Source organism: Rhineura floridana, chromosome 21 (genome assembly GCF_030035675.1).
Source record: "Rhineura floridana isolate rRhiFlo1 chromosome 21, rRhiFlo1.hap2, whole genome shotgun sequence".
NCBI classification, from domain to species: domain Eukaryota; kingdom Metazoa; phylum Chordata; class Lepidosauria; order Squamata; family Rhineuridae; genus Rhineura; species Rhineura floridana.
Window position 1 is genome coordinate 1,922,619 of NC_084500.1, and position 24,465 is coordinate 1,947,083.

At 49.0% G+C, this 24,465-nt stretch overlaps 1 protein-coding gene across 1 annotated transcript in view; it reads left to right on the forward strand.

Moving 5' to 3' along the window:
- Positions 1-18,244, forward strand: part of RABGEF1 (RAB guanine nucleotide exchange factor 1) — a 39,647-nt gene extending 21,403 nt beyond the window's left edge. The window contains 8 exon segments of the mRNA XM_061605423.1: positions 275-463; positions 849-1,015; positions 6,588-6,754; positions 7,795-7,876; positions 9,445-9,577; positions 11,212-11,303; positions 12,569-12,825; positions 14,391-18,244. Of these exon segments, the coding sequence (XP_061461407.1) occupies positions 275-463; positions 849-1,015; positions 6,588-6,754; positions 7,795-7,876; positions 9,445-9,577; positions 11,212-11,303; positions 12,569-12,825; positions 14,391-14,789 (1,486 nt within the window). The 3' untranslated portion in view covers positions 14,790-18,244.
- The last annotated feature ends 6,221 nt before the right edge of the window (positions 18,245-24,465 follow it).

Below are 24,465 nucleotides of genomic sequence, written 5' to 3' on the forward strand. Positions count from 1 at the left end.
TCCTAGCACAGTGATTCTTAAACGGTGCGCCCAGGCACACTGGTGCGCCCTAAGAGGTGGCTAGGTGTGCCTCAAATATTATGAAACTATATTTTAAAAATGAGAAGAAACCCATTTGTATAGGGTAAGTAATAGTTTTCTATAATTTATTTTTATTCATAGTTTAAAATATATTAATATATTTTTAATTTTGTACACAAAGTGCGCTCCCCCCCTTTTAGGGTCTTTTTTAAAAAACAAGGAAACCCCAAATTGCCGCCTTTCCTTTCCGCAGCAGGAGCGAGATGAGCCTGAAGTCTGAGCGCCGAGGCATCCACGTCGATCAGTCCGAACTGCTCTGCAAGAAAGGATGTGGCTACTATGGCAACCCGGCTTGGCAGGGCTTCTGTTCCAAGTGCTGGAGGGAGGAATACCAGAAGGCCAGGCAGAAGCAAATCCAGGAAGACTGGGAGCTCGCTGAGAGGTAAGGTGCTGTGGGGGAGGGGGGAAGTTGCCATCTGTGCAGCAAGAGGGCTTTGTGGAAGCACTGCCAATGGCGCACAAATCTGTGGCCCAGAATTGTGTTTTTGGACGGTCCCCTGCAAAGATGCAACTGACACTCCCAGTAATGTGCCAATTCCTTGGCAGGAGATCTGGGGAAGGGACAGCTGAAAGGTGTGTGTCTGTTTAAGGGGAGGCACTTCAGACACTGCTGCAAGGTGTAAACTCCTCCTTGTGGGACTTGAGTGCAATGTGGAGCCAGGATCTCACCCTAGAGGAGATGGGAAGGATGCCTAGCCCTCGATGCATCTTGACGATGCTTTTTGCTGGAGGTAACTGAACCGCTGGTTTCTCTGTCCGGGCACTAGGCTCCAGCGTGAGGAGGAGGAGGCCTATGCCAGCACGCAGCACCCTCAGGGGGCTCAGTCGCTCACCTTCACCAAGTTTGAGGAGAAGAAAACCAACGAGAAGTCGCGCAAGGTGACAACGGTGAAAAAGTTCTTTGGAGCGTCTTCTCGGCCAGGAGCTAAGAAGGGTGAGGCGGAGCGGCTTTTCGCTTCTTAAAATGACTTCTACAAATCTGCCCAGCTATTATCAACCCTGTTGCTTGTGCTGGCTGGCAAGGTCCGTTCTTAATGTGCATGTGCAGTTCTTAAGTCAGACCGCAGATTGGTTGCATGTTTCCCATTTTAGTCTTCTCAGTCCTGCATGGCTGTGAAATGCACTCTTCTCCGCTTGCAGTGTTGGCCCACTTATCCCAATGATATAACCGCCTCCATTTGCTCAATGCCTCTGCTCCTGTCCCTGGCCCAGAACTGTTAAAAGTCTCTCTGGTCTCTTTCTCCTCTCACTGTGTCGCCCGTGGGTGTCCTGCTTGCTTTTTTTGCGTATGTTTCAGCCGCTCAAGAGCCCAGCGTTACGGCCAGAGAGCTTGGGGAGGAGCTCAGTGCCGATAACCTCAGGGACTTGAAGGAGATTTTTACTCCGCCCTGAGAACTCCTCCTGAAGGTAATGCGGCACAGCGGCACCAAACCCTCTCTGCCCGTTGTAGTAGCTTTGCCGAATCCAAAGCTGGGATTGTGCCAGGAATAATTTTCCATAGCGTCTGTTATTGATTAATTGGTCAAACCATTTCTACACCACCTTTCACGTAAACATCACAGGGCAGTGTGCCAAAATGCATTAAACGGGGCTTTAAAACTCGCAGAGTAAATAAAATAGCAGTCGACATTAGGCCAGAACAGATATATTTTAAGTTATTATAGTCTGTTATGGTGTTGGCATCCCGCAAAGGTGGGAGAAAATTAATGCGCTTTTAGCAAGATGCTGAAGTGCTGTTGGAGCCGACGCCTGTCTCGATTCGGAAGGGAAGCGATGCCGAGAAAGGCCCTCCCCCTGGGTGCAGCCAAACGGATCTCCCCAGTTTGCAGCGCGGTCAGGAGGGCCTCATCGCATGATCTTGGTGTTCAGGCAAGTTGATGTGGAAGAAGGTGCTCCCTTGGGTAGCTGGCCAGGGGCCGATGGGGAGAGGCTGATCTGAATTGTGCAACAGGCCTGCAGGAGGCAAGCCTAAAGCGACTATTAAAATGTCCCAGAAACCAGCTTAGGAACTAAACACTTCATGGGGAAGAGTTGCTGCATTCCACAGGATTTTTGAGTTGCAAGTGTTGAATGTGCGTAATGGTGTCTTTTGTGTGTGTTAATTACTCTTCTTATTAGGTTTTCAGCTAAACTCAAAATGATCAAACCTTGAGTCTGTTCTAAATCTGAATAATTTCCTTCCAGCTGTAAGGAGAGCAGATTTCTTTAAGGCCCCTTCTTGAGACAGAAACTGTTGGATCAGAACTGTTGCTCTGGGCCATCTGAATATGGGAAATTAGTAACACTGTGTTTTTCATTTGGCGGGGCTGTAGAGATCATCTAATAGTTTTCTTTTTCCCCTTTTTTTAAGACTGTGAGTATTTGAATGTGGGAATTCAACAGGGCTGAGCATGCCTTGCGCTGTAACTATAGCTGTGTTACAGCTCTGCACAAGTCCACAAGCCAACCCCTGACCTGTATAGATTCTGCAAAGTGAATAACCTTTCATAATTCTTGCTTTGCTAGTCTTGGGAGGGGCAAGAACTCTGAAGCCTTCCTCCCTCCTCCCTTGCTGCACCACACCTCTGACTTTTGAGATTTCGTCAGGCATCCCTCACTCAATTTTTTGCCTATAAAGGCTAGAAACTCCCCCCCCCTTCCAAGAAAGCTGTTTTTGGCAAAGCCATATCCATGCTCTAGTGGAATCCTGATCCGCCCATAGTGTTCCCTGCCCTGGTGGGCTTTCCAGGTTTAAGCTTTTGTATCTGCTGTGATTCTTGTTGCTGTTTCTTTGTCTTTGGTCTGTTTTTTTCCCAAGAGTTCTGCAGGGTAGAGTTTTAATAGAAACAGCTTCCTGCATGATTCCCATTCTACATTCACAATACTTTTCTCATTTGCCACTTCATTTATTTATAAAAAAGTATTTCTGTGTCACCCTCTTGCAAAACAACAATATAAAAACGTTTGAAAGCAACACAAAGCAATCATTAAGACGACCGGCTGCTCGAAAGCATTTTAACAGCATCGTGGGCCTGTCTGCATTTTCTGTCTGTCTGGAAGGCCCCTACGAACCCAGGAAGCTCCCTTACGCTAAGTCAGACCGTTATTGCGTCTAGCTCAGTACTGTCTACACTGACTGGCAGCATCTTCCCACAGTTTCAGGTGGGGCACTGCCTTCAGATGTGCAACTCCGAACGAGAAACACACAACACGTCTAACAGCCCCGCGGGGCAACGTTGGTTCCCTGGCATACTCTTGACGCTCGTTTAGTGAAGAAAATGACACAGCCGTAGCATAAGCAGTTAGGAAGTTCCTCTCTGTGCCAGTTTTAATGCGCGCTTTGCCTGCCCGACAACCTCCTGTGTGTTTCTGTGTCTTGTGGTGAGACTCCAACTATCTGTTCTCCTCCCTGATTTGGCCAAGTGGCTCCATAGAGGCAGGGACGCTTCAGAGTCTACCGTGGGGATAGCTCAACAGCTAACTTGGTGAAGAGATCCCAAGTGTTTGCGTTCCAAGGCTCTACGTAGAAGATCCTTAAAAGAAAATGCCGGGGACGTGTGTCCTTTTGGGGTAGAACTTACTTTTGTAACATCTTCTGCGGAGAGAGTGTGTGTCTTGTGGCACTCAGTCTGTCTTCCCATAGTTTGCTAATCCATGCACGTGCCCTCTTTCTACCCCCCACCTCACTTTTATCCGAAACCCAAATCTATAAAGTGCATGTTTAAAAGAAGCGGCTGCTTCTTCAAGCAGGAAGAAATGAGCTTAGCCCTTGGCCTCGCCTTTACCACGACAGATGTCGGCTTCCAAAGGCACTTCGGGAAATTAGGGGCAGGGCAGGTCTCCTCCCAGGCTGGCAGGGCTTCTGCGGAGAACTCCTTACCCAAAGGCCCCTGGCAAGTTCATGAGCGGAGGCTGATAGGGAGGGCCACCGTCCATTTGTTCCACCCTTTGGCATTCTGAGATATGCTGCCTCTGCATATGGAGGTTCCACTCAGCCATTGTGGCCGATGGCCACCGATAGGCCTCCTCTGTGTGCTTGTCTTAAGCCGCTGTGCATCTCCACGTGCTGTCTGCTGCCGCAGCGCTCTTGGGCCACAATCCACAGAGGCCTTGTGGTAAGACTCAGCAGAGTTGGGGATTTCTGCTTCCCTGGCCCTCCCGTTTATGCTCGAGGGAGTGTTGGAAGTAGTTTGTGGTGTGTTCCACCAGAGATTTGCAACCCTTTGGAAACACCTTTGGGGGGGGGGAGAGCGAGAGCGAGAGCGAGAGAGCGCGAGCGAGAGAGATCCCCTCTGCTTCCTGGGAGAACTCCTGGTTACCTTTGTGTTGGACTACAGCTCTTATCGGCCCCAAGCCACCACGACTGCATGGTGGCTGTGCCGGCCAGGGTTCATGGGAGTTGTAGTGCACAGCTTCTGGAGGGTGCCAGGGTGACGAAGGGTGCCCTCCTCTGTCGAAATGTCTCTGCCGGAGTAGCTGGCAGCCTCTTCACAATGTCTCCTGACGTCCTGTTCCCTTTGCTGCTGCAAGCTGGCGTCAGTCACTTTGTGCTTCATATTTGATGCCTTTTGTGCTTTGCTTGGTGTTGTGTTTGTGAGGCACGAATTGAGAACCTCCTCCTGTGTTTTGTCCTCTCTCTCTCTCTCTCTCTCTCTCTCTCTCTCTCTCTCTCTCTCTCTCTCTCTCTCTCTCTCTCTCTCTCTCTCGTCTCATCGCTTCTGGCCTGGTGTCCTCCATTTGCATCATCTTCTTCACTCCATCCTTCATGCTGAGCAGCGCTTGTTGGTAAACGGAGAGGTGGGTGATGTTGCTCCGCTGTTAAGAGAAAACTCTCACGGTCTTGCTTTGCTTGTGGGAGGTGGTCTATGTGCGTGTGGCCCAGGGCTGTGGAGTCGTGGAGTTGGAAGCAATTATGAGTCGGAGTTGGTAGAAATGTACCGACTCCGGCTTCAAAATAAAATTAATATTTTAATATTAACATTTTAACATAAATCAATATACGTTTGCCGTTTATGAAGGAGTTGGAGTCGGACAGTAGAAAAATAGAGGAGTCGGAGTCGAAGGTTTGACTTACCGACTCCACAGCCCTGGTGTGGCCTACAAAATGCTTCCCCCCCCCTTTGAGCAGGGTTTTATGTTCGACCTGGGATGTGGGTGTTTCTAAACGCTGCATATAAAACGGGGGCGGGGGGGGGCGGGAGGATTCCCAGATTTTGGCTATCCTCTACAGCCAACCGAAAATGTGTGAAACTTCCCAAGCTTTTGCCCCAGGCTTTGGCCACAGTGTCATGCTGAGCTTCAGAGGCCCCAGGGCTTCCAAGGCAGAGCACAACAACTACAGCAGCAAGATCAGCCTTTGCCAACATAGTGCCCTCTGGATGTCAGGCTACAGGCCCTGTCAGCCTGCTGTGCTGGCCGGGGCTGATGGGAGTCGCAGCCTGAGGCGTCAAGATTGGGAAGGCACGGCATTCCCTCTCTGATCTGGCCCTGAACTACAAACACTGACCTCTGGAAAGACTTGCAAAGCAGGAACGCCTTTCGCTTCGTCAGCCTTTTCTTGACCAGCGGTCAGGGAGATACCAAGGAGCAATCTGGCTAAAAAAAAAGAACAGAAATGGCAAGCCGGTCTTTAGGCTCATGCTGCAAACAGATGTTGGGAATTAAAAAGGCTGTTTCCTTTGGTTGCAGCAGTCATTTGGCAGGTCGCTACAAAGCAAGGCCCTTCCTCACTTATAAGTAAGGAGATTTATTGCCCACCCAAAGGTCCCAGGGCAGGTGAGCAATAGTTTTACAATACTTCATTGCTTCCCGGTGCCTGGGGGTTCCTAGCTGAGCAGGAGGCTGCAAGGAAAGGGAGGCTGGTGTAAGCGACTCGGTTTCCCCTCCTGTGATCAGTCGTGAGAAGGTGTGTAGGGGCCTTCTTTTCAAGCTGGAGATGTTGGGGATTGAGCTCTGCTCTTCTGCCTAAGAGTTCCATGGGCACTCTTCCACTTGGGCACAGTTCTCCCACCCTGTTATTATATAATCGGGGTGGGGGGGTCACCAACACAGCGCCTGCGGGTGCCAGTGCTTCTGCGGCACCTGCAAAATACCTTGGCAAAAATCCACCGTGCAAGAGAGACTGCTTGTACTTCCGGCTCTATCCTGTATTGAACACGCTTCCACCCCCAATCTTAAACATGCCCACATTTCATTAAGCACCAGGATTGGTCACCCTCCCCGTTTTGAACAGAATGAGAAGTGCCCAGAGCTTCTCTCTGTTAGTGAAGGTGGGTGTGGTTGATGTAGGCACATTCCCTTCCCCCTGATTTCTGGTGATGGTGGTGTTTCCCCACGCCTTTTGCTTGCAGGGCTGTTTCCCTCTGTGTTTGGAGGCGGCAGCCGCTCTGCGACGGGTGCCCATGGAGCGCTCTCAAAATCCCCGCTGGTTGGCGACACCCCACACAGCTCATAGCATTAAGCCTGGCAGGAGGAAACTCTCCGATAACTTGGTTTCTAACTGTTGTGGCTCTTCTCTCCTTTGCCAGAAGTCCCAGACATCAAGGCTCCCAGCCCTTCCATAAGCCGACAGGTCAGCATTGAAACTGACCGGGTCTCCAAAGACTTCATCGAGTTCCTGAAGACCTATCAGAAATCCGGCCAGGAGATCTTCAAGCAGTGCAAACACTTCCTAGACGCCATGCAGCACAAGCGGGTAAGCTGTTCTCTGGGCCTGAGCGAGAGCCTTTGCAGGCCTTGCTTTCCTTCAGTGCAGGGGGTCTTAACCTATGGTCCGTGGACCCGTGGGGGGTGTCCGTGGGTGGGCTTCAAGGGTCCTTGAACCAGGTGCAAAAAAAAAATGACCCCCGAGCTGGGGCTGTTGGGAGTTGGCAGCATCTGGTTAGGGGAATTTGGTGGGGGGCTATACCTGTTATGATTATTACATGTATATCCCACATCCCCCCCCAAAGAGCTCAAGGTTGTGGACAGACATGGTTCTCCCCCTCCCAATTTTACCCTCACAACAACCCTGTGAGGTAGGCTAAGCTGAGAGACAGTGACTGGCCCAAGGTCACCTTCACAGCTGAATGGGGATTTGAGCCCTGGTCTCTCCCAAGGTCCCAGTCTGACACCTTAACCATTACACCACACTGGCTCGCAATCATCTCATTTGGTACAAAGGGCATTTTTTTTGCACTCAGGATCAACTTATGGCGTCTCTCCGGAATGGAGCCAGCTATTTATTTATATTTCCTTGTACTTGTATCCCCTGCTTGTGATCCTGCGTGTGATCCTCTGATAGTGGAAGGGTAACGTAGCCATCGTGGCTAGCAGTCCTGGCTATCCGCCGTCTCCTTCTCCTCGAATTTGTCTAAACCTCTTTTTTAAAAATTAATTTTTTTATTTGCAAATTCAACAATAATAGGAAAAGGAAACAAAAATAATGAAGTAAAATGAAAATAGTATAGATACAAAAAATAAACAAAGAAAAAGAGACAGTATATGAGTACTGCTGGTAACAACAGAAGAGCCAAACCTCTTTTAAAGCCATCCAAGTTGCTGGCTGTCGCTCTTGGTTTAAACCAGCAGGCTTTTGTTTTGTTTCTAAAAGATAAAACTCACATTCTCGGGGGCGTCCCACGTTCCAGGGAGATACCTGCTCTTGTCGGGGGGGGGGGGCAGGCAGGCGACTGGCGTTTCCTCAGCAAGCTACCATTGCCTATTCTCACATGCATAAGCAGTGCTCTTTTCCAGGACCTGAGTATCGAGGAACAGTCTGAATATGCCCAGGACTTCTACCAGAATGTGGCAGACAAGCTACAGACCCGCTGGAAAGGTATTCCTTGTTTCTGCCGTTGGGTGTTTATATGTAATGGCTGGGATACAATTGCACATTGTAGGGGCAGACTTTGCCTTTCTATGTCCAAATGTTTTATTTATTTAACAGCATTTATATACCGCTTGAACTCAAAGGCCTCCAAGCGGTTTATGAAAGATGTTAGCGTTATCAATAAAACAGTTGAAAACACATAATTAAAATATATGTTGAAAACAAAACAGCTACTCACTTAAAAAAAATATTAAAAGATCGCCATCTCTGTGTCTGGATAGGCTCTAAGCAGGTTCCAAAAGAAATACGCCAAAGGTGCCTGATGTCAACAGGCAGGGAGTTCCAAAGAGCAGGTGCTGCCACATTAAAAGAGCGATTTCTTTGAAGTGCAGAATGAGTATTATACGGCACCTGTAACGGGGCCTGTTCTGCATAGCAAGCCGTTTGAGTGGGCACGTATGAGGCGAGGTGGTCTTGCCTCTGGGGAAGCCAACCTGCCCCTCAGAAAAGAGGCGGGTGGGAGAATTGCTTTATGTGCCAAATATAAGGTAGGATTGCAACACAGGCATGCTCATTGTCCTTGCCTACGCTTGCCTGTCTTGCATAGGCGGGGGTGGGGGGAGACCCTGTGACCTTCAGAAGTTGTTAGACTCTGGCTGCCATCAGCCAGCATGGCCAATGGACAGGGACCATGGGAGTTAAAGTCCGTGAACATCTGGAGGACACAGCTTTCCTCAGTCCAATTTACACATGTGGGTGTCTTTCATATACAATGTTCTGCGTGTCCATTTACTTAGAACTTCCTTCTGCCGGCGGCTCCATTTGGACTGCTCCTTGAAAGTTGGACTAAAACCCAGAGTGGATTCCACTACTCCGCTGACATGGAGCTACCAGCTGCCACTGCTTCTAACCATAGTTTAGTGTGGTGTGAACCAGGCCACTATAACACAGCTCCCTCTGTCCCTAGTAAGTCAAGCCGGGATTTGTGAGTGTCTCTCTTCTGGGAGCATGAGGAAGGGAACTCAAAGCACTGCGTAAGCACCCAGTGAAGAGGAGAGTCCTCTCCCCGCTTCCCCAGAGAAGGGAGTTGGGACATCTGGGCTAGACCAAGGGTGGGCCCTCGGAGGCGCTAGGATTTGGGGAACAGGCCCTGTGAAGCTCTCCAGCGCTTCCCAAGTGCAGAGTGTGATGTGTGTTCTTTTAAGAAGGGAATTAGACAGATTCCCAGAGGAGGGCATCATAATAATTATATGGAGCCCCCAGGTTCAGAAGTTGGGTGGGGTGGGGGAAACGATGGGGTGAGGATTGTTAATTTTTCTCCTCCCCCTACCTTTCCCCTCGCCAGATGCTTCTCTGTGAAATAAGTCTGGAAACAGTTTTGCAAACTCCACAGGACGCCGCCCTGGGCCTGCCTTAAGGAGCTCTTGGCCTGGGCTCGAAACTGGCCGAGTGTTTTTGCAAGTGATGCCTGCATCAACGCAGATGGGGCTGGCAGCCTTAGGCGGGCTCTGCTGATGCTTCCTCAGACTGAGCGAGGAAGCCAGGGGTGTTTCAACCGTCGGTGTCCTTTTCAGTGTCCCCGGAAAAAGCGGAGAAGGTGATGGACCAGGTCGAGAAGTATGTCATGACCAGGCTGTATAAGTACGTTTTCTGCCCGGAAACCACGGAGGACGAGAAGAAGGACCTTGCCATTCAGAGGAGGATCAGGTGCGGCTTCTGGAATGGAGGTCTTTTTGGGAGGGAGCAAGGGGGCCTAAGAGTTGGTTGTTGTCCTTTGACCTTGGCTGGTCCTGTCTCAGACAGGCTCTTCTCTTGACTCCAGTCAGCTTGATGTGGACAACTGTTGCTCCAGGGGTGCCCAAGTTGTGCTCCGGGGGGCTGCCAGCATTCCGTGAGCTTCATTCAGCTGGTTTGTGGCATCTCTGTGAATTGGTGGTTGAAGGTGGGTGGTGGCACTCCTGTCCTGTTAAGTATCCCTCTTGACTTTTAATTGTATCCCTGTTGCTGCTCCTATGTTTTTTTATATGTTGTATTTTATGGCATTACAACTTGAATTCTAACACAGTGAAGTGCAACATATAAACAGGAGCAATAAAGATGCAATTAAAAATTGTGCAGCATCTAGCACAGCGCATTGCAATGGCTGCCAGAGGCAGCAAAATCATTTAAACCGAGACCCTCAGCAGTTTTCAAGTGGTCCATGGGACGGGGGTGGGGATGGGACAAGTTTGGGATCCCCTGTGTTATGCTGTTGCCTGCTTCGGGGTGGCTCTTCCAAGGGATCGAGCTGGCAACCAGTGGTGTGGTAAGACAGAGCCAAGAGAGACCCTCTTCCTGCGTATTTGGCAGGACTGGCAGTTCAGGATCCTTGAAGCAGCATCACTCGGGGTGCATGTTTTCCCTTCACCTTGCCACCCCTCCCCCCGATTTAAGCATCAGCATTGAAGCCCCTCCTGAGTCTGCCACTCCGTAGCTTTTAACCTGCTGGTGTTTATATCTGTTAGTGTACTGGCTGACGTGTCATTTGATGCTTTAATTTTTTTTATTATGTTGTTATTGCTCTGGGATCACTTGGATGTGACGAAGAGCGGGCATAGAGACATTTCAAACAGATGAATCTCCCCACCGTCCCGTCTGAGCACAACCCCTTGCTGCCTGTTGAACGGTCTTCCTCGTGACAGTTTTGCAAAGCCGCCCTTTGTAATCCCCACCCCATCTCAGTGTGATGCGGGCGGCAAATGGGCGGCCCATTTTGAGTTTCGTAGGCAAAATGTGGCACCAGCTGCTGATGCCAGCGTCTGTTCTTATTTATAACCCTCATAGGTAAGAAGATGAAATGGACAGTCCTTGGCTTGTGCTTGGTGAACCTTGGAGGCGAGATGAGGCTGCCTGCGATTGGCGGTGTATGGTTTTAATACCGCCCTGTGTAGCTGCCTCTTAGAGGCCGAGGCAGATTCATTATGCAGATTTGTCCTCCAATTATGTGGGTCGCTGGACTCAGCTTTTCTTGGAGCTGACGGTTGCTTTCTTAAGCAAGGTGGTCCCCCCTTAAGCAAGTGGGTCACATCCACACTGTACATTTAAATCCCTCTTATACCACTTCAACCAGTCACGGCTTCCCCCCAAAGAATCCTGGGAAGGGTAGTTAAGCATGCTGACTCCGCAGACCTACAGTTCCCAGTACCCTGAACAAACTACAGTTCCCAGGATCCTGCATGGCTGTTAAAGAGTGCTTCAAATGTATGGCGTGGACTTACTTGGCTTCTATAAAATATTAGTTTCTTAAGATTGTAGAATCTCTCTCTCTCTCTTTCCCTCCCCTGCTCCAAATCTACTCGCAGGGCTTTGCACTGGGTTACTCCACAGATGCTTTGTGTTCCTGTCAACGAAGAAATCCCTGAAGTCTCCGATGTGGTTGTGAAAGCCATCACAGGTATGCAAAGCGTGGATGGATCACGTCTGTCCTTCAGGGGGGAAAGGGGTTGGGGAAGTTGTATCAGTTTGTAAAGCCGAGAGCGCGTGGCCTGTCTTCACCTTGTCTCTCTGCGTAAATTACCGAAAGATTGGCTTGAGATTGACTTCTCAAGGAACTTTGTGTTTTCTTACAAGATGCTCCAGCTAGTGTTTAGTATTATTAATATTTATTTCTACCCCACCTTCAGGCCACAAGGTCCTCAAGGTGGCTTACGAAGAACACAAATATAGAAATGCATCAATAAAAACAATACAATTTACAATAAGCAATACATAAATAACTAAACGTGGGCGAGAAGACGGATGGGCACAGGAGAAGTCCAAAGGAATGGATCTTGAGGGGAAAGACCTGGAGGAGAGATCCTTTCTCCATGACGACTGAGATTATGGATTAGCGACACTATGCTTGTCAGAGTGGATTTTAGTCCAGCCACCACCGACTGCCCCAACCTTTGCTCTGGGCTTGCTCCTTGGCGGTTGCGGCGACTTCCCCTCCGGCTCCTGCGTTTTCTAGCAGCTTAGTAATTCTTTGAATTCTTAGAAGCCAAAAGATCACTGCAGTTTTGTAATCGGTCATTTAAGTCAGTGCTGTTTTGAAAGATTCAGTCCGCCATCTTGATTCAAAATGGCACCCAGCTGTATCCAAACATAGACCAGAACCTGTTCCTTGATCTCAAGAACCATCATGGAAAATGTGGTGGTGCTACCTTTAAAGGTGCCCAAATGCATAGGGGACAAAGAACTTTCCGAAATATATAGCAGATTGTGGGGCAGGCCACAGCTTAGTGGCGGTGCACGTGCGTGGCCCTCGGTAGGCCCCACGTTCACGCCCCAGTGGCATCTCCAGGTAGGACTTGGCAGTGACCTGTGCGTGAAACCCTGGAAGGCCTGTGCCAATCAGTGTAGAGAATACTGAGTTAGTGAACCAATGATCTGACTCGATCTAAGGCAGCTTCTTGCGGTCCTAGGTGGTGGAGGGGCTTCATATGGCCAGACTAAGTGCAAAAGAGAGAGAGAAAACTGCAAGCAAGGCCTAGCAAAATCTTTGAATCTTTTCTTGCCGGCTCAGGGCAGACATCGCTTCCACTTGGAACTATGCAGTTGTAGCGGTCAAGAGTACCACAAGTTGATTGTTCTGTCTGCCAGTGCCTCTGTGGGCACGTGGTTGCTGATGCACGCAGCCCCCCTCCCCTTAACTCTCTGGCCTTCTTCTGTGTCTTGCAGACATCATTGAGATGGACTCCAAGCGTGTCCCGCGGGACAAGCTGTCTTGCATCACCAGCTGCAGCAAGCACATCTTCACCGCCATCAGGACCACTAAGAACGAGCCAGCTTCGGCGGATGACTTCCTGCCCACCCTCATCTACATCGTCCTGAAGGGCAACCCGCCCCGCCTGCAGTCCAACATTCAGTACATCACTCGGTTCTGCAATCCCAGCAGGCTGATGACCGGTGAGGATGGATACTACTTTACAAACCTGGTAAGTACAGCTGGGGGCATGAGGCAAGATCTTGGGGGGGGGGGGTTGATAGGGAAGCATGAGTGTGTAGACAGGGGTTGCCCGTCTTCCACTGTAGCCACTGTTTTCCAAAGCTGTTCCTTGGTTTTCTGGGGAACCCATTATTATGAAAAGCAGCCTCCATATTTCAGAGTAGTTCAGCTCTCTTATAAGACATCTCCAGAAAGTTCCCCACTGATTTTTTTTTATTTTTTAAAAAAGTCTGTCATATACATCAACCAAATAATAAACATAAATTCAAGTGAATGACTAAAACAGCCTTTTCGGTACATCTAGAAATATCAGGGGCATCCACTGAGTTAACCAAAAGGGCAGTAAATGGAGAATTAAGAATTCCTCCAAATATATTCTTACTTAGACGGGTTGAAAGTCTGAAACGATTGTTCATGAGTAAAATAATCTTCCACCAAGTTGCAATGAAATCCTCTGGGTCGACTTGGCCTCTTAAAGAGCCTTTAAGTGATAGGTTAGCTTCTCCACAATGGCAATAAACAACGGTTTTGAATACCATCTCCCCAAGGTAACACACGAGGAATACCCAAGTGGTTATTGGGAAGTCCAGAATTCCTAGCAAAGCTGAGAAGAGGTGAGATGTGGGGGTTTTTTTTAATGGGTAAAGTGAGTTTAACAGGAGGGCAGAATGTAAACGGAATAAATAGGGGCCCAACCACTAGCAACCAGTCAGAGATAATCCACTGTTCCCTCCGAAGGGTTAAGTGCTGTGGGGACTACATCTCTCAGTGTGGTCCATCAAAGATGTCAGACATTTTCTGGGCTGAAGAATCTGGTGCCCTCTGGGTATGGCTGGACTACAATTCCCATCATCCCCAGTGGTTGGCCACACTGGCTGCCGAGGCTGATGGGAGGCCAGGGACATCTGGAGGTGTCAGAGTGGTTTGCAAGAGTTTAGGAACACAGGAGTCTGCCTGGTGCTGAGTCAGACCATTGGTCCATCTAGCTCAGTACTGTCTGCACTGACTGGCAGCAGCTCTTCAGGGTTTCAGGCAGGAGTCTCTCCCAGCCGTACCTGGAGAGGCCGCCATTGGGGGTTGAACCTGGGTCCTTCTGCGTGCAACGCAGGTGCTCTCCCAACTGAGCTACGGTGGCCTTCCCCATGATTTATATCCTGCTTTTCTTCCATCAAGGAACCCAAGGCAGCATTATTTGGTTCCCAAGAGGTCACTCATCCTGACCCAGACTCGTTTAGCTTCAGCCAGGCTGACATACCTTGGGACCATATCCTGTATGTGCATGTATGCTCCAAATAAACAGACTGATTCCAGTGAGGGTCATAGACCCTCCAGTACAGAGCTGGTCACTTTAGCCCTAGTTTTAAAGTTAGTTGAGCAAATACCCTTCGGAGATTGTCAAGGGGGACGAGTTTGACCTGTCGGGTTTCAAGAGAAACACCAAACGGCTGTGATGAAAATAAAGAGTCGAAACGGCCCTTTGCTGGTGTGTGTATGTGTGGAGACGGCTTTTGCGTTTTGTGGAGGCATATAAGTTAACAAGTGGCCCTCTTGCAGTGCTGTGCCGTTGCCTTCATAGAGAAGCTGGATGCTCAGTCCCTCAACCTGAGCGAGGAAGACTTCGACCGCTACATGTCCGGCCAGGCGTCTCCAAAGAAGCAGGAGGCAGAGAACTGGCCGGCCGACGTCTGTGTGGGGGTCCGGCAGATGTACAGGAACCTTGACCTCCTCTCTCAACTCAGCGAGAGGCAAGAGCAGATTGTGAGCCAGGCCAGAAAGCTGGAGAGGGACCTCATTGACTGGACCGACGGGGTTGCAAAGGAGGTCCAAGAGATTGTTGACAAGTATCCCTTGGAGATAAAGCCCCCAAACCCAGCCTTGGCTGCTATTGACTCTGAAAATGTGGAGAATGATAAGCTGCCTCCTCCTTTGCAGCCTCAGGTTTATGCTGGGTGAGAACTGCCTTCCGGGGCTCAGAGACATCCCCCACCCAGCTTTCTTCAGCTCGGAAGGTGGACTAAAGCAGGGGGGCGGGAATCAGAGGAGTCTAAAACCGGCACATTTTAAAGGTACTGTCTGCTGGCAAGTGTGTTCCACGGTATTTATTTTTGCCAGAGTTAGTTATGAGGGCTGAGTTTTTGTGTGTGTACTCGAATGGAATTTAACTCCCACTTCTTTCTTCGGAAATCCGATACAATTTTTAGGAAACACAGTGGTCCTTCTTTGCCCCCTCCTCTCCTTCCAGGCAAAGATGTGTGTGTGTGTGTGATTGTGGCGTTTAAAAAAAAATCAGTTGAAGTTTCTGGTGTGTTCTTCGTTCTTTTTCTCCTTCAGAAAAATTAAGGTTTATCAGCACTTTGCTAGGAATGCCAAGTTGTAGGTAAAGAAGATAAAATGGTACTCCCCCCCCCGCAGTGGGAGGTGGGGGGAAGGAAATCTGTTGTAAAGTAAATACTTAAACAATGTAAATATGCCGGAAAAGTTGGGCCGTGTCTCACCCACATGGCATCCTGTAAGGAATGGTCAATGTCTAATTTTTTATTTCACTGTCGGTGGGTCAAGTTCAGCACCTATTGTTTTTCTTCTCTCCCCAGGAATTTGGGTGGAGGGGGGAAGGAAGAGCCACATTGTAGGAAAAAAACTCGCTTTATCTCACCTATATAACTTGGCTAAGGATATCTCTTAACAACATTTGTCCTCCAGTGGCACCGTCCTTCCCCTGATCTGGTGCCCTTTGGATGTTTTGGACTACAACTCCCATTTGCTGGCTGGAGCTGATGGGAGTTGTAGTCCAAAACATCCAGAGGGCACCAGTTTGCAGAAGGCTGAATTCATACCGAGAGAGAGAGAGAGAGAGATGAAAATCACCCTTCATGTGCTGGTCTTCAGCAGGGGCATAGTTGGATCTCTTTGACGCCTGAGGGAAACGGAGCAGAGGACTCGCATGTTTGTGAGGATTCTTGGAGGCAACTTCCTCTGTTCTGAAAGCAAGCAAGATTGACCCCCCATCACTGAAGTGGGATTAAATGTGCTCAGGGGAAAAAAAATCACCTGTGCATGCTCCATTTTTGAAAACAAAACAATCTTGGAAGTGTTTTCACTCATTGCCCCACTGCTAAGCATTCTTTGGAGTCAGTGTTGCAAAGTGACCTCTTGTGTTGGGGAATCCAGAGCTGAGTGTGGGGAGGAGCAATCCGGTGAGGATCACTCTGCCTGGGCCACACCCTGCCTGTTGTTAGTGTGGTTGTGTGGCCCACGCTTAGGACCTCTACCTTAAGAGGCTGAAAGGAGGGTGAACCAAAGGGTGTAAAACTGAGCGTGTGATGGGCGCAGGATGGCATCCCAGCCCAGCACGCCTTTCCCTGCCTCCGCAAATTATTTGACATAATATGGGAAAGAGGTTCTGTGCAAGCCTGACCTCCGAAAATCATGGGCAGAAACACAGGGATATATATGTTTGTCATAGGAATTATGTGACTTGTGCAGATGGGGAGATTCTGTAGCCTTGCTCATCCTTGGGTTGAAGCTCACCTCAATGCCTCTGATCCCTCCTTCCCCTCCAGTAGCTCACTGGAAGGGTTCCTAATGCGCTGAATAACTTTCTTCTCTTTTCCTCCCTCGCCCCTTGAGTCTTTCATGCACTCAGTCAAATCCTTCTCCCTTTTGTCAAAGAGCCAACAAGACCATTCAGGCACAAATACTGGCCCATTGCAGATACTTTTTCTGCGGCCCGCGTGACCTTGGTGTGAAAGTTGGTATTGGAAGGTCTGTGTGGCGCCCCCTGTGGGTCACATTAAGCTATAGCGGAAGCTCCTCCTCCCCCCCCAAGAAAAGAACAATTCCCCCCTTGCTCATTCCCTTTGCTATTAAACTCATCCTAAATATTGGCGACTTCTGTAACTTTTTTAAAAAATGCCAAATCTGCAAACGTGGGAAGCTGCTTTATACTGAATCTGGCTGTTAGTCCACTTAGTTCAGTATGGTCCACACTGGCTGGCGTTGGCTCTCTGGAGTTCCAGACCGGGGTCTTTCCTAACCTGAAGATGTGGCAGACTGAACCCGGGACCCTTTGCCTGCTGTGGCTCCTCCCTGGGTTTGAACACTCCGAGTAACATTAAGTGATACGCAAGCGTTGCAATCCAGGGCCAAGACCACCTTGCCCCCCACTCAAGAGCATATGAGAAAAGAAGGTTGTCTTTATAGCAGTGTTATATGTTGCAGTGCAAACCTTAAAAATTAAATCGCTTGTGCGTATCCCCCTTCAGCTTTCTCCATTCTAACAGTCTCGTTTGTACCTGTTGCGCTCATGACTGTACTTTAGACTAGGTTTCCAAGCATCTTCTTTCCGGCAATGCTTCTGAGCAAACTCATAGAACGGGTGGCCAGGAGGTTGAGTGGGATCTACTGCCAGAGAGATCGCAGGAGTTTCCAGCTCCCGGTCGGTTAACCTTGGCAACAGCAAAATGGCTCCCAGTGCAGAATCACGATGCTGACATGAAAGGGAACGAGGTAACCCGGAGTGGGATTTTGTGTAGAAAGACCATGAGCTTAGTGTGTTACTCAGAACAAATTCCTGGGCTCAGACTTCTTTTGTTCTAAGTGTATGTCTTTTGCACCGGGCTCCAGTTGGCAGATCTTGGGATCTGAGTAAATAACACAGTAGATTCCTTCAAGCCTGAAGTCTGCCGAATCCTGTTCTGAAAAATCAAAACTGCAGCTCTGCAGACTTTTCACTGTCCTGGCACTGTTCTGTTTTTGCAATAAGCTCAGACCAAGACTGTGATCTGTCATGTTGTCGCTTTCCTTTAAAAACTATCTTAGTGGTGTTTTTTTAGCTCTTCTGAATTTCTCAAAATATAAATATTTTGGGCGGGGGGGTCTTCTCCTTACTGAACTGAACAAGCTGACTGAGAAGTTTGTTATTGCTTCTGTTCTTAGAGCAAGGATGGGTGAACCTGTTGTTCCTCTAGCTGTCGTTGAGGTATCTCCCAGCCAACCTCAGCCACAGCAGCCAGAATGGCCAATAGCCAGAGATGATGGGAGTTGGAGTCCTGCAACATCTGGAGGGACCACAGACAGTGGTGGTTTATGGCTCCATGTCAGTGGGGCGGTCGAATCCACTCCAGGTTTTCCACAGAGCTGTCCAAGGTCCTGGAACCCACTTAATAGATTTCAGCACCTTGGAGACCCCCAGGAAGTGCCTGGAGTGGATTCCACTGACATGGAGCCACTACTGGCCACAGAGATTCCCTCGTTCCTACCTCAGAGGGTTCCGTTACAGAGCAGTGTCTCTTGGGTGACACCCTAGGTGCTAACTCTGGTTTATAGGTTCCTGTTTTCACTCCTGAAAGATGTATTATAGCTGCTGCTACTGATTTGCTGGCGAATGAAATTAAACGTCTACCACAAGCCTTCTTGCTTTAAAGTTGTGTTTTCTTTTTAATTATGCACACTTAACATCTTGGTTTTTACATGTAGATATGTGGAGCCTTGGAAAAACTAATTCCCCCGGACCCAGCAAGGGGAAGGGGCAGGTGGGTGGAAAGCCGTGTCTTCTACAGTTCTGTAGCGGAGTTGTGGGATTTTGTGTAGAAAATAGAACGCCCCATACAACTCCAGGATAACTCTCCCCCCCCCGTGGAATGGTTTAAATGGGTCCTGGGCCTCCAGTTTAGTGGCATTTGGGGGGTTTTGATTGTGACTCGGGTCCACCTCCTAAGGATAGGATGGATCTAACAGTGGCTGTTATCCTTGATAGTTTCAGTCAGGAGTGGGGAACCTCAGATCTAGCGCAGGCTGTAGCCCTCCAGGGGTCTGTCTGGCCTTCGGCCTTCTTCCCTAGGTGACACCCATCAATGGCCATCTTCAAGTGCTTCTTCCCCACCTTTGTTGCTGTCTTTCTCTTGTGGGGATGCTCTTGCTTGCTGAGATGGAGCACCTGCGCACACTCAGAGACCTTTGGCTGTGGCGGGGCTGGAGCGTACCCTCCTGTCCAAACACGACGGCCGCGTTGTAAGGTCAGCCGTACGTATCAACCAACTGTTACAATGAGCAACGCAAAACAGAAGCGATGCAACAAGAAGAAAAAGCCTCACAAAAGCAAGTAAGCATAAATCCATCAGCGTTCCATCCCACGGATCAATATCTTAATTGGAACGCTTGTTGGCCTCTTTCCTTGTCTTCACAGGAGCCATAATATATAGTAGCAATTCATTATCACAGTGTTCCCGACAAAACCTGTTCCTGTATTTTATTATTAACTCTTTATTTTATTGTGCTATTTATATCTCACTTTTCCTCCCACGGAGCTCCCGTGGTCCTCACCTCCTCCCTGTCTTAGCCTCCCAACAACCCTGAGAGGTAGTGACGGGCCCAAGGTCACCCAGTGAGCTTCCTGGCTGACTGGGGATTTGAACCCTGGTCTCCCAGCTCCCGGTCCAGCACTCTAACCACCACACCACGCTACAGCAGGCCTTTGTTGGCTGCATATCCCAGTTCTGCCACTGTTCTGGTTGCTCCCAGTCAGATCTGAATCCTGTACGTGTTCCTTTCCTCTAACGCTAGATGGCAGCGCAGGGGAAGAGATACAAATGCACAGGCCACTTATCCCTACGCCTGCAACTGGCGTCTGCTAAGACAACCCTGTTTTCTTCTCCCATGAAACATGCACAGAAACGTATTAGAACAACGCCTTCATCAGGCCACCCGACATGTCCAAAAACAGCTGGCAAGCTTTCAAGTTCCCCAGAACTTGTAACAGAAGAACGCAAGAAAAGCTATGTTGGATCCGGCCAGTGGCCCATCTAGTCCAGCCTCCTGTTCTCAAGTGGCCAGCCAGATGCCCTAATGGGAAGGCTGCAAGCAGGACCTGAGTGCAAGAGCATTCTTCCCCTCCTGCTGCACCCAGGAACTGGTATTTGGAATCCTACACCCTCCGACAGTGGAGGCAGATCATAGCCATCCTGGCTAGTAGACTTTTCCGTGAATTTCTCTAATCCTCTTTCAAACCCGTCCGAGTTGGTGGCTGCCGCTGCCTCCTATGGGAGCAAGTTCCCCAATTTAATTATGTGCTATGTGTCGGTGGCAGAGTCAGAAGCTAGGCTGGAACTTGTCGTGTAAAGTCTTTCCTGTGAAAGCATCAGAAAACTCATTTTCACATGCTGCGGCAAATTTCCCTTTTCCCGTCCTCCGCCGTAGAAGGCATTTTTATTGAGTCGCACCCTGCAAATGTGTGGAATTGAACTTTGTAGCCCAGAGCCAGAGTGACATTTTGCAAATCGACAACATGGCTTTGCTGACTAACCCCAGTGAGGAGAGAAACTGGAACTGGCTGGCAGTTGTGGGCTGGTGGATGAACCTGTCTCATTTCTTTCAGCCTTCACTTCAGTACTGCTTCATCAGCCCGTGAATTTTAAAAGTATGTGTTTCCATGTTTCTCCTAATATATTTTTGTACCCAGTTTTACCTAATGTGCACAGTTTTGCAAGCAATTTCCCTAATGTAATGCAGTTTCATACATGGTTTTCACATTCAGATGCATTTTTGAATCCCTTTTCTCTTGTTGTTGGACTGCCTTCAAGTTGATCCTGACATGGTGACCCAACGAATAAGGTTTTCATGGTAAGGGATATTCAGAGGTGGTTTCCTGTTGCCTCCCTCTGAGGCTGAGAGGCAGAGATTGGCCCAAGGTCACCCAGTGAGCTTCGTGGCTGTGTGGGGATTCGAACCCTGGTCTCCCAGGTCCTAGTCCAACACCATAACCACTACACCACATGGGCTTTCCCCCTTTCTCTTAATACATTCTTATTTTGTGTACACAGTTCCTGGTTGGAAAACTGCAAAATCCAGAGACACACGAATTTTGAAGGAAGGCTTAGTGGGCATATTCCTTTCAGAACAGTGAATTAGTTAGGTTCACATTATAATGCAAACTGAACAGATTTCTGCCCCATCGCTCCCTGCAATGGCGGCTGGTGGCTCCGACTCCTTGGACAGTTCCTTGAAAGCTTGGACTAAAACCTGCAGTGGATTCCACCGCCCCACTGACATGTAGCTGACCCTACCTCCCTAAGATTGTTCAGTATTATTGCAACATCTGTATCTGGGCCTCTTGATTATTTCATCCTGGTGGTTCTTGAGAGCGTTTTCAACCTGAAGAAGTGTCATGTTCTTCATGGTCACACAAATCATCAGTAACTCTGCTTGCGATGGAACTATCTGCAACACTCCTGCTGCGGCAACCCTGCCCATGAGTTACATAGTGGGTGAGGTTCTTTGCAATGGTTTGCAAAAGTTCACTGCACCGCACAGGGTACAAGGATTTCTGGAAAGCGCCTTGTTTTTGCAGTCGGAAAGAATTTCCCTCTCTCTAAGCAGGAACTTTTGTTGCCTCTTCATCAGGATTTTCTTTTTTTAATAGCTTGAACCATGGCACTACTCAGCACATTCATTATGCTTTCCTCAAGGTGCTGGTCTGTGGCAAAATCCAGAAAGGTGCCTTTGTGCTTTGCTGTAACTTAAAACATGTTAAATGAAACAGTGGGTTTATACTCAAGAGTAGACCTCTTGACATCTGTATACAAGTCCACAGTTTTCATTTGGTTTACTCAGAGAATGATTTAGCTGGGCTGTCAGTGATTCTGTCAGTTTTGATTCCTCCCAGTTTTCTCATTTTTCCAATCTTCAGTTCTCTGCATTTCCACAAAAGTTAGTGAATTTTTTTAAGTCCTCATGAAAATTCACCAGCATTTTAGTGTGAATGTACATTTCCTCTGCAGATTTGCGTAATATGCACATTTTTCAAAGGATGGCTGTGTCTCAATTCTCATATTGTTTCGGAAAGTGCGAATTTGATAGATATGTCCTTAAATGTGAACTGTCTCCAATTTTTGCCTTATCCCTTGTTAGGACCAGGCCAAACGTCACCAAAACTGTGCAAGCAATTGAGTTCTCCAGAACCCTTCATCAGACTGAATGTTAAGTAGTGTGTGCGTGAGAAAAGCTGGCTTGCTATTGAAGCTGTAATTTCTGCATTGGTCAAAAATGCATTCTTGTAGAAAATGCATTTTTGTTGTATAAACAGAGTGGGCAGCAGGCAACCAACATACCAATGAGGCTCTGCTAAGTGTGCTATGCAGGGTCCAGGTTGCGCCCAGGACAAGAGCATACAGTCTGGAGAACTGCAAGACTACTGGTCTTGCGCATTTCACCGCTCTTTTACATTCAGGACTGCCCTTCTGCATTCTATTGCATCTGCCAAAGTTTGCTCAGCTAATTCCTCTCCCTGCCTGTTAATAATCATCTTAAAAATTAAGAGTCGTGGATGCAAAACCATTTTTAATTGAAAGAACTCTGCTCTAATAATGACGACTCTCCTCTTCCTTGCTGGAACTGTCTTTGGCACGACCTGTCACTCTCGGCGCAGCCGGGGGATAATTGCACAGCGACCACGTGGATCCAGATGTGACCAGGGCCTCGGGTTCAGGTTCAGATAGGTCTGGGAAAAGACATGCCTGAAACCTTGGCCAGCTGCTTCCAGTTGGTGCAGACAATACCAAGCTAAATGGGCCCAGTGGTCCTGGCCTCCTATGTTCCCGTGATGTTGAGGCCTCTGGTTTTCAGAGGCGCTTTGACACCGTCTCACACAGAATTCTTTAAATGACCGTGTTTGTTGTCTCGGCACTTCAGAGGGAGGCAAACCTAATTTCAGCTCATTGCTTTTGAAATACGGCAGGGTTTGATCGTCTTGACTCTGTAGCCGAGGGAGCCCCGCCGAGCTGCGGAGGATGCACAGATGTTTCAAGAGCTTGGAAATCTCCGAGGGGAGATGTAGTTTCCCTCCTTTTCCTGCCCTGGCTTTGCACTAGGGAGCTGTAGTCACACTTTGGAAGGCGCACGGAGTCTCTTTCTTTGTAATCAAAGTGATGGCATTAGGACTCTAATTTTCAAGCTTGAAGCTGCTGTGAATTATGCCTAAAGTGGCAGTGATGCTTGGAAAGTGGCAAAATCTGCCTTCTCTCCCTCCCCTCCATATTTGTCCTTCTGCTGTACGTGACTGTTGTATGTATTGCTTTGTTTTGGCAAGAGGCGAGAAGGAATAGGCTCTAATGGTGCAGCTAGGTACAGCTATTTTGGAAGGGTACAGGGGCAGAGACAAAAGATCTATTTATCTTTCGACTTCTAAGCCTCTTCACAGCCTGAGAAGGGCCCTTCAAAGCGGCACACGATGCAACAAGAATAATATAACAATAATGATGCAATCAGACATGCAGGGAAGTGAAGTATAATAACGGCAATGTATCAATAGTGCAGAAACAACAACCCTTGAGCAGCATCAAAAGCAGATTAGCGGTGCTAACGATAATGGTAATCAGATAGCAAACCAGAGTCTTCTCAGTGGCTGACGTGCCTCTTTTGATGCGCTCCGATCAGCATGAAAGAACGAGGACTCTTCTTGTGGCTGACACGCTCCGCTTTCATGCTGATTGGCTCGTACATAGGGTCCTGGCTGGGATCCTGATCCCAAAAATGTACCCTCTGTGATCCTGGAGGACCGCACCTTTATTTGACCCCCATGTGGTATAAGGGGCTCCCCTCCCTTGTACAGATCCTGGAAGGCGATTCAGCATTGGGGCTCCAGTTTGCAGGACCACTGGAGGTCAACAGTGTGGCCAGCTCCCAACCGCGATGACAATCAAGGGTCAGCTTCTCTCTCACCCTGCCCCAGCCTACCTCTGTAGTGGCACCCAGCCTTGGGAGATTTGGCTCGGGACAACAGCACGCCCGAGGCTCATCTGGGGCGTGCGTGTGTGGGAATTGTAGCAATGTAGCCAGAGGAAGCGGAACCAATAAGCCCAGATCCCACTGCAGTGGGGACTGGTGGGGCAAAATGGAGGCAGGCCCAACAGGAGGCAAAGCCAGAGGCAGAGCCAATGGGAGGTGGAGCCAACTCATTCTAGTTTTGCCCCCATCCTCCTCCTAAAGAGGAGGGAGCGGACAGTCAGTGCTGCCCCCTTGACTGGTTGTAAGGAGGAAGGCAGACAGGTGTGTGTGTGTGTGTGTTAGCTGAGGAGAGACTGAGGCCAGTGGGGCAGTGCCCCACCAGCCCCAACAGACCAGCCTCCACTGGGTCTTTTTGCTCTCTGTTCGTTAAGTGTCATGCTTTCTTTTCTGCCTCCACGGGCGTTTTTGAAAGGATTGCACTGAGGCGTAAACCTCTGCAGGGGGCAGCAGAGGCCGTGGGATTGCTGGGCTCTTGGCAGAGGTTCCTCCACAGATTTTCTGGGGTCTTCTATTCCCAAACACCATCTATTTCTCATTCAGCTGCCCTCCCTTGAGGGCCCTATGTCACCCTCTCAGCAAGGCCTAATCCAATTTGCACAGAGCCTCGAAAGTCCTGTGCCGCTTTGCATGGGGATGCCCCCAGTGTGTGGAGGCAAACTTCCACTGATTCGTCTTCGCTTTGTTTCTGAAAGTGGGCGTGTGCTGGGGCTCACCCCCTCCCCATTTCTCAAATCCCTGAAATCCACAGAAGGCGGCTACGGTTATGGCACTCTGCACATGCACAGGACGCTCTTCTTTGCAAAGGACTTGTCATATGATGGACGGGTTTATTTATTGTACCCAATGATTT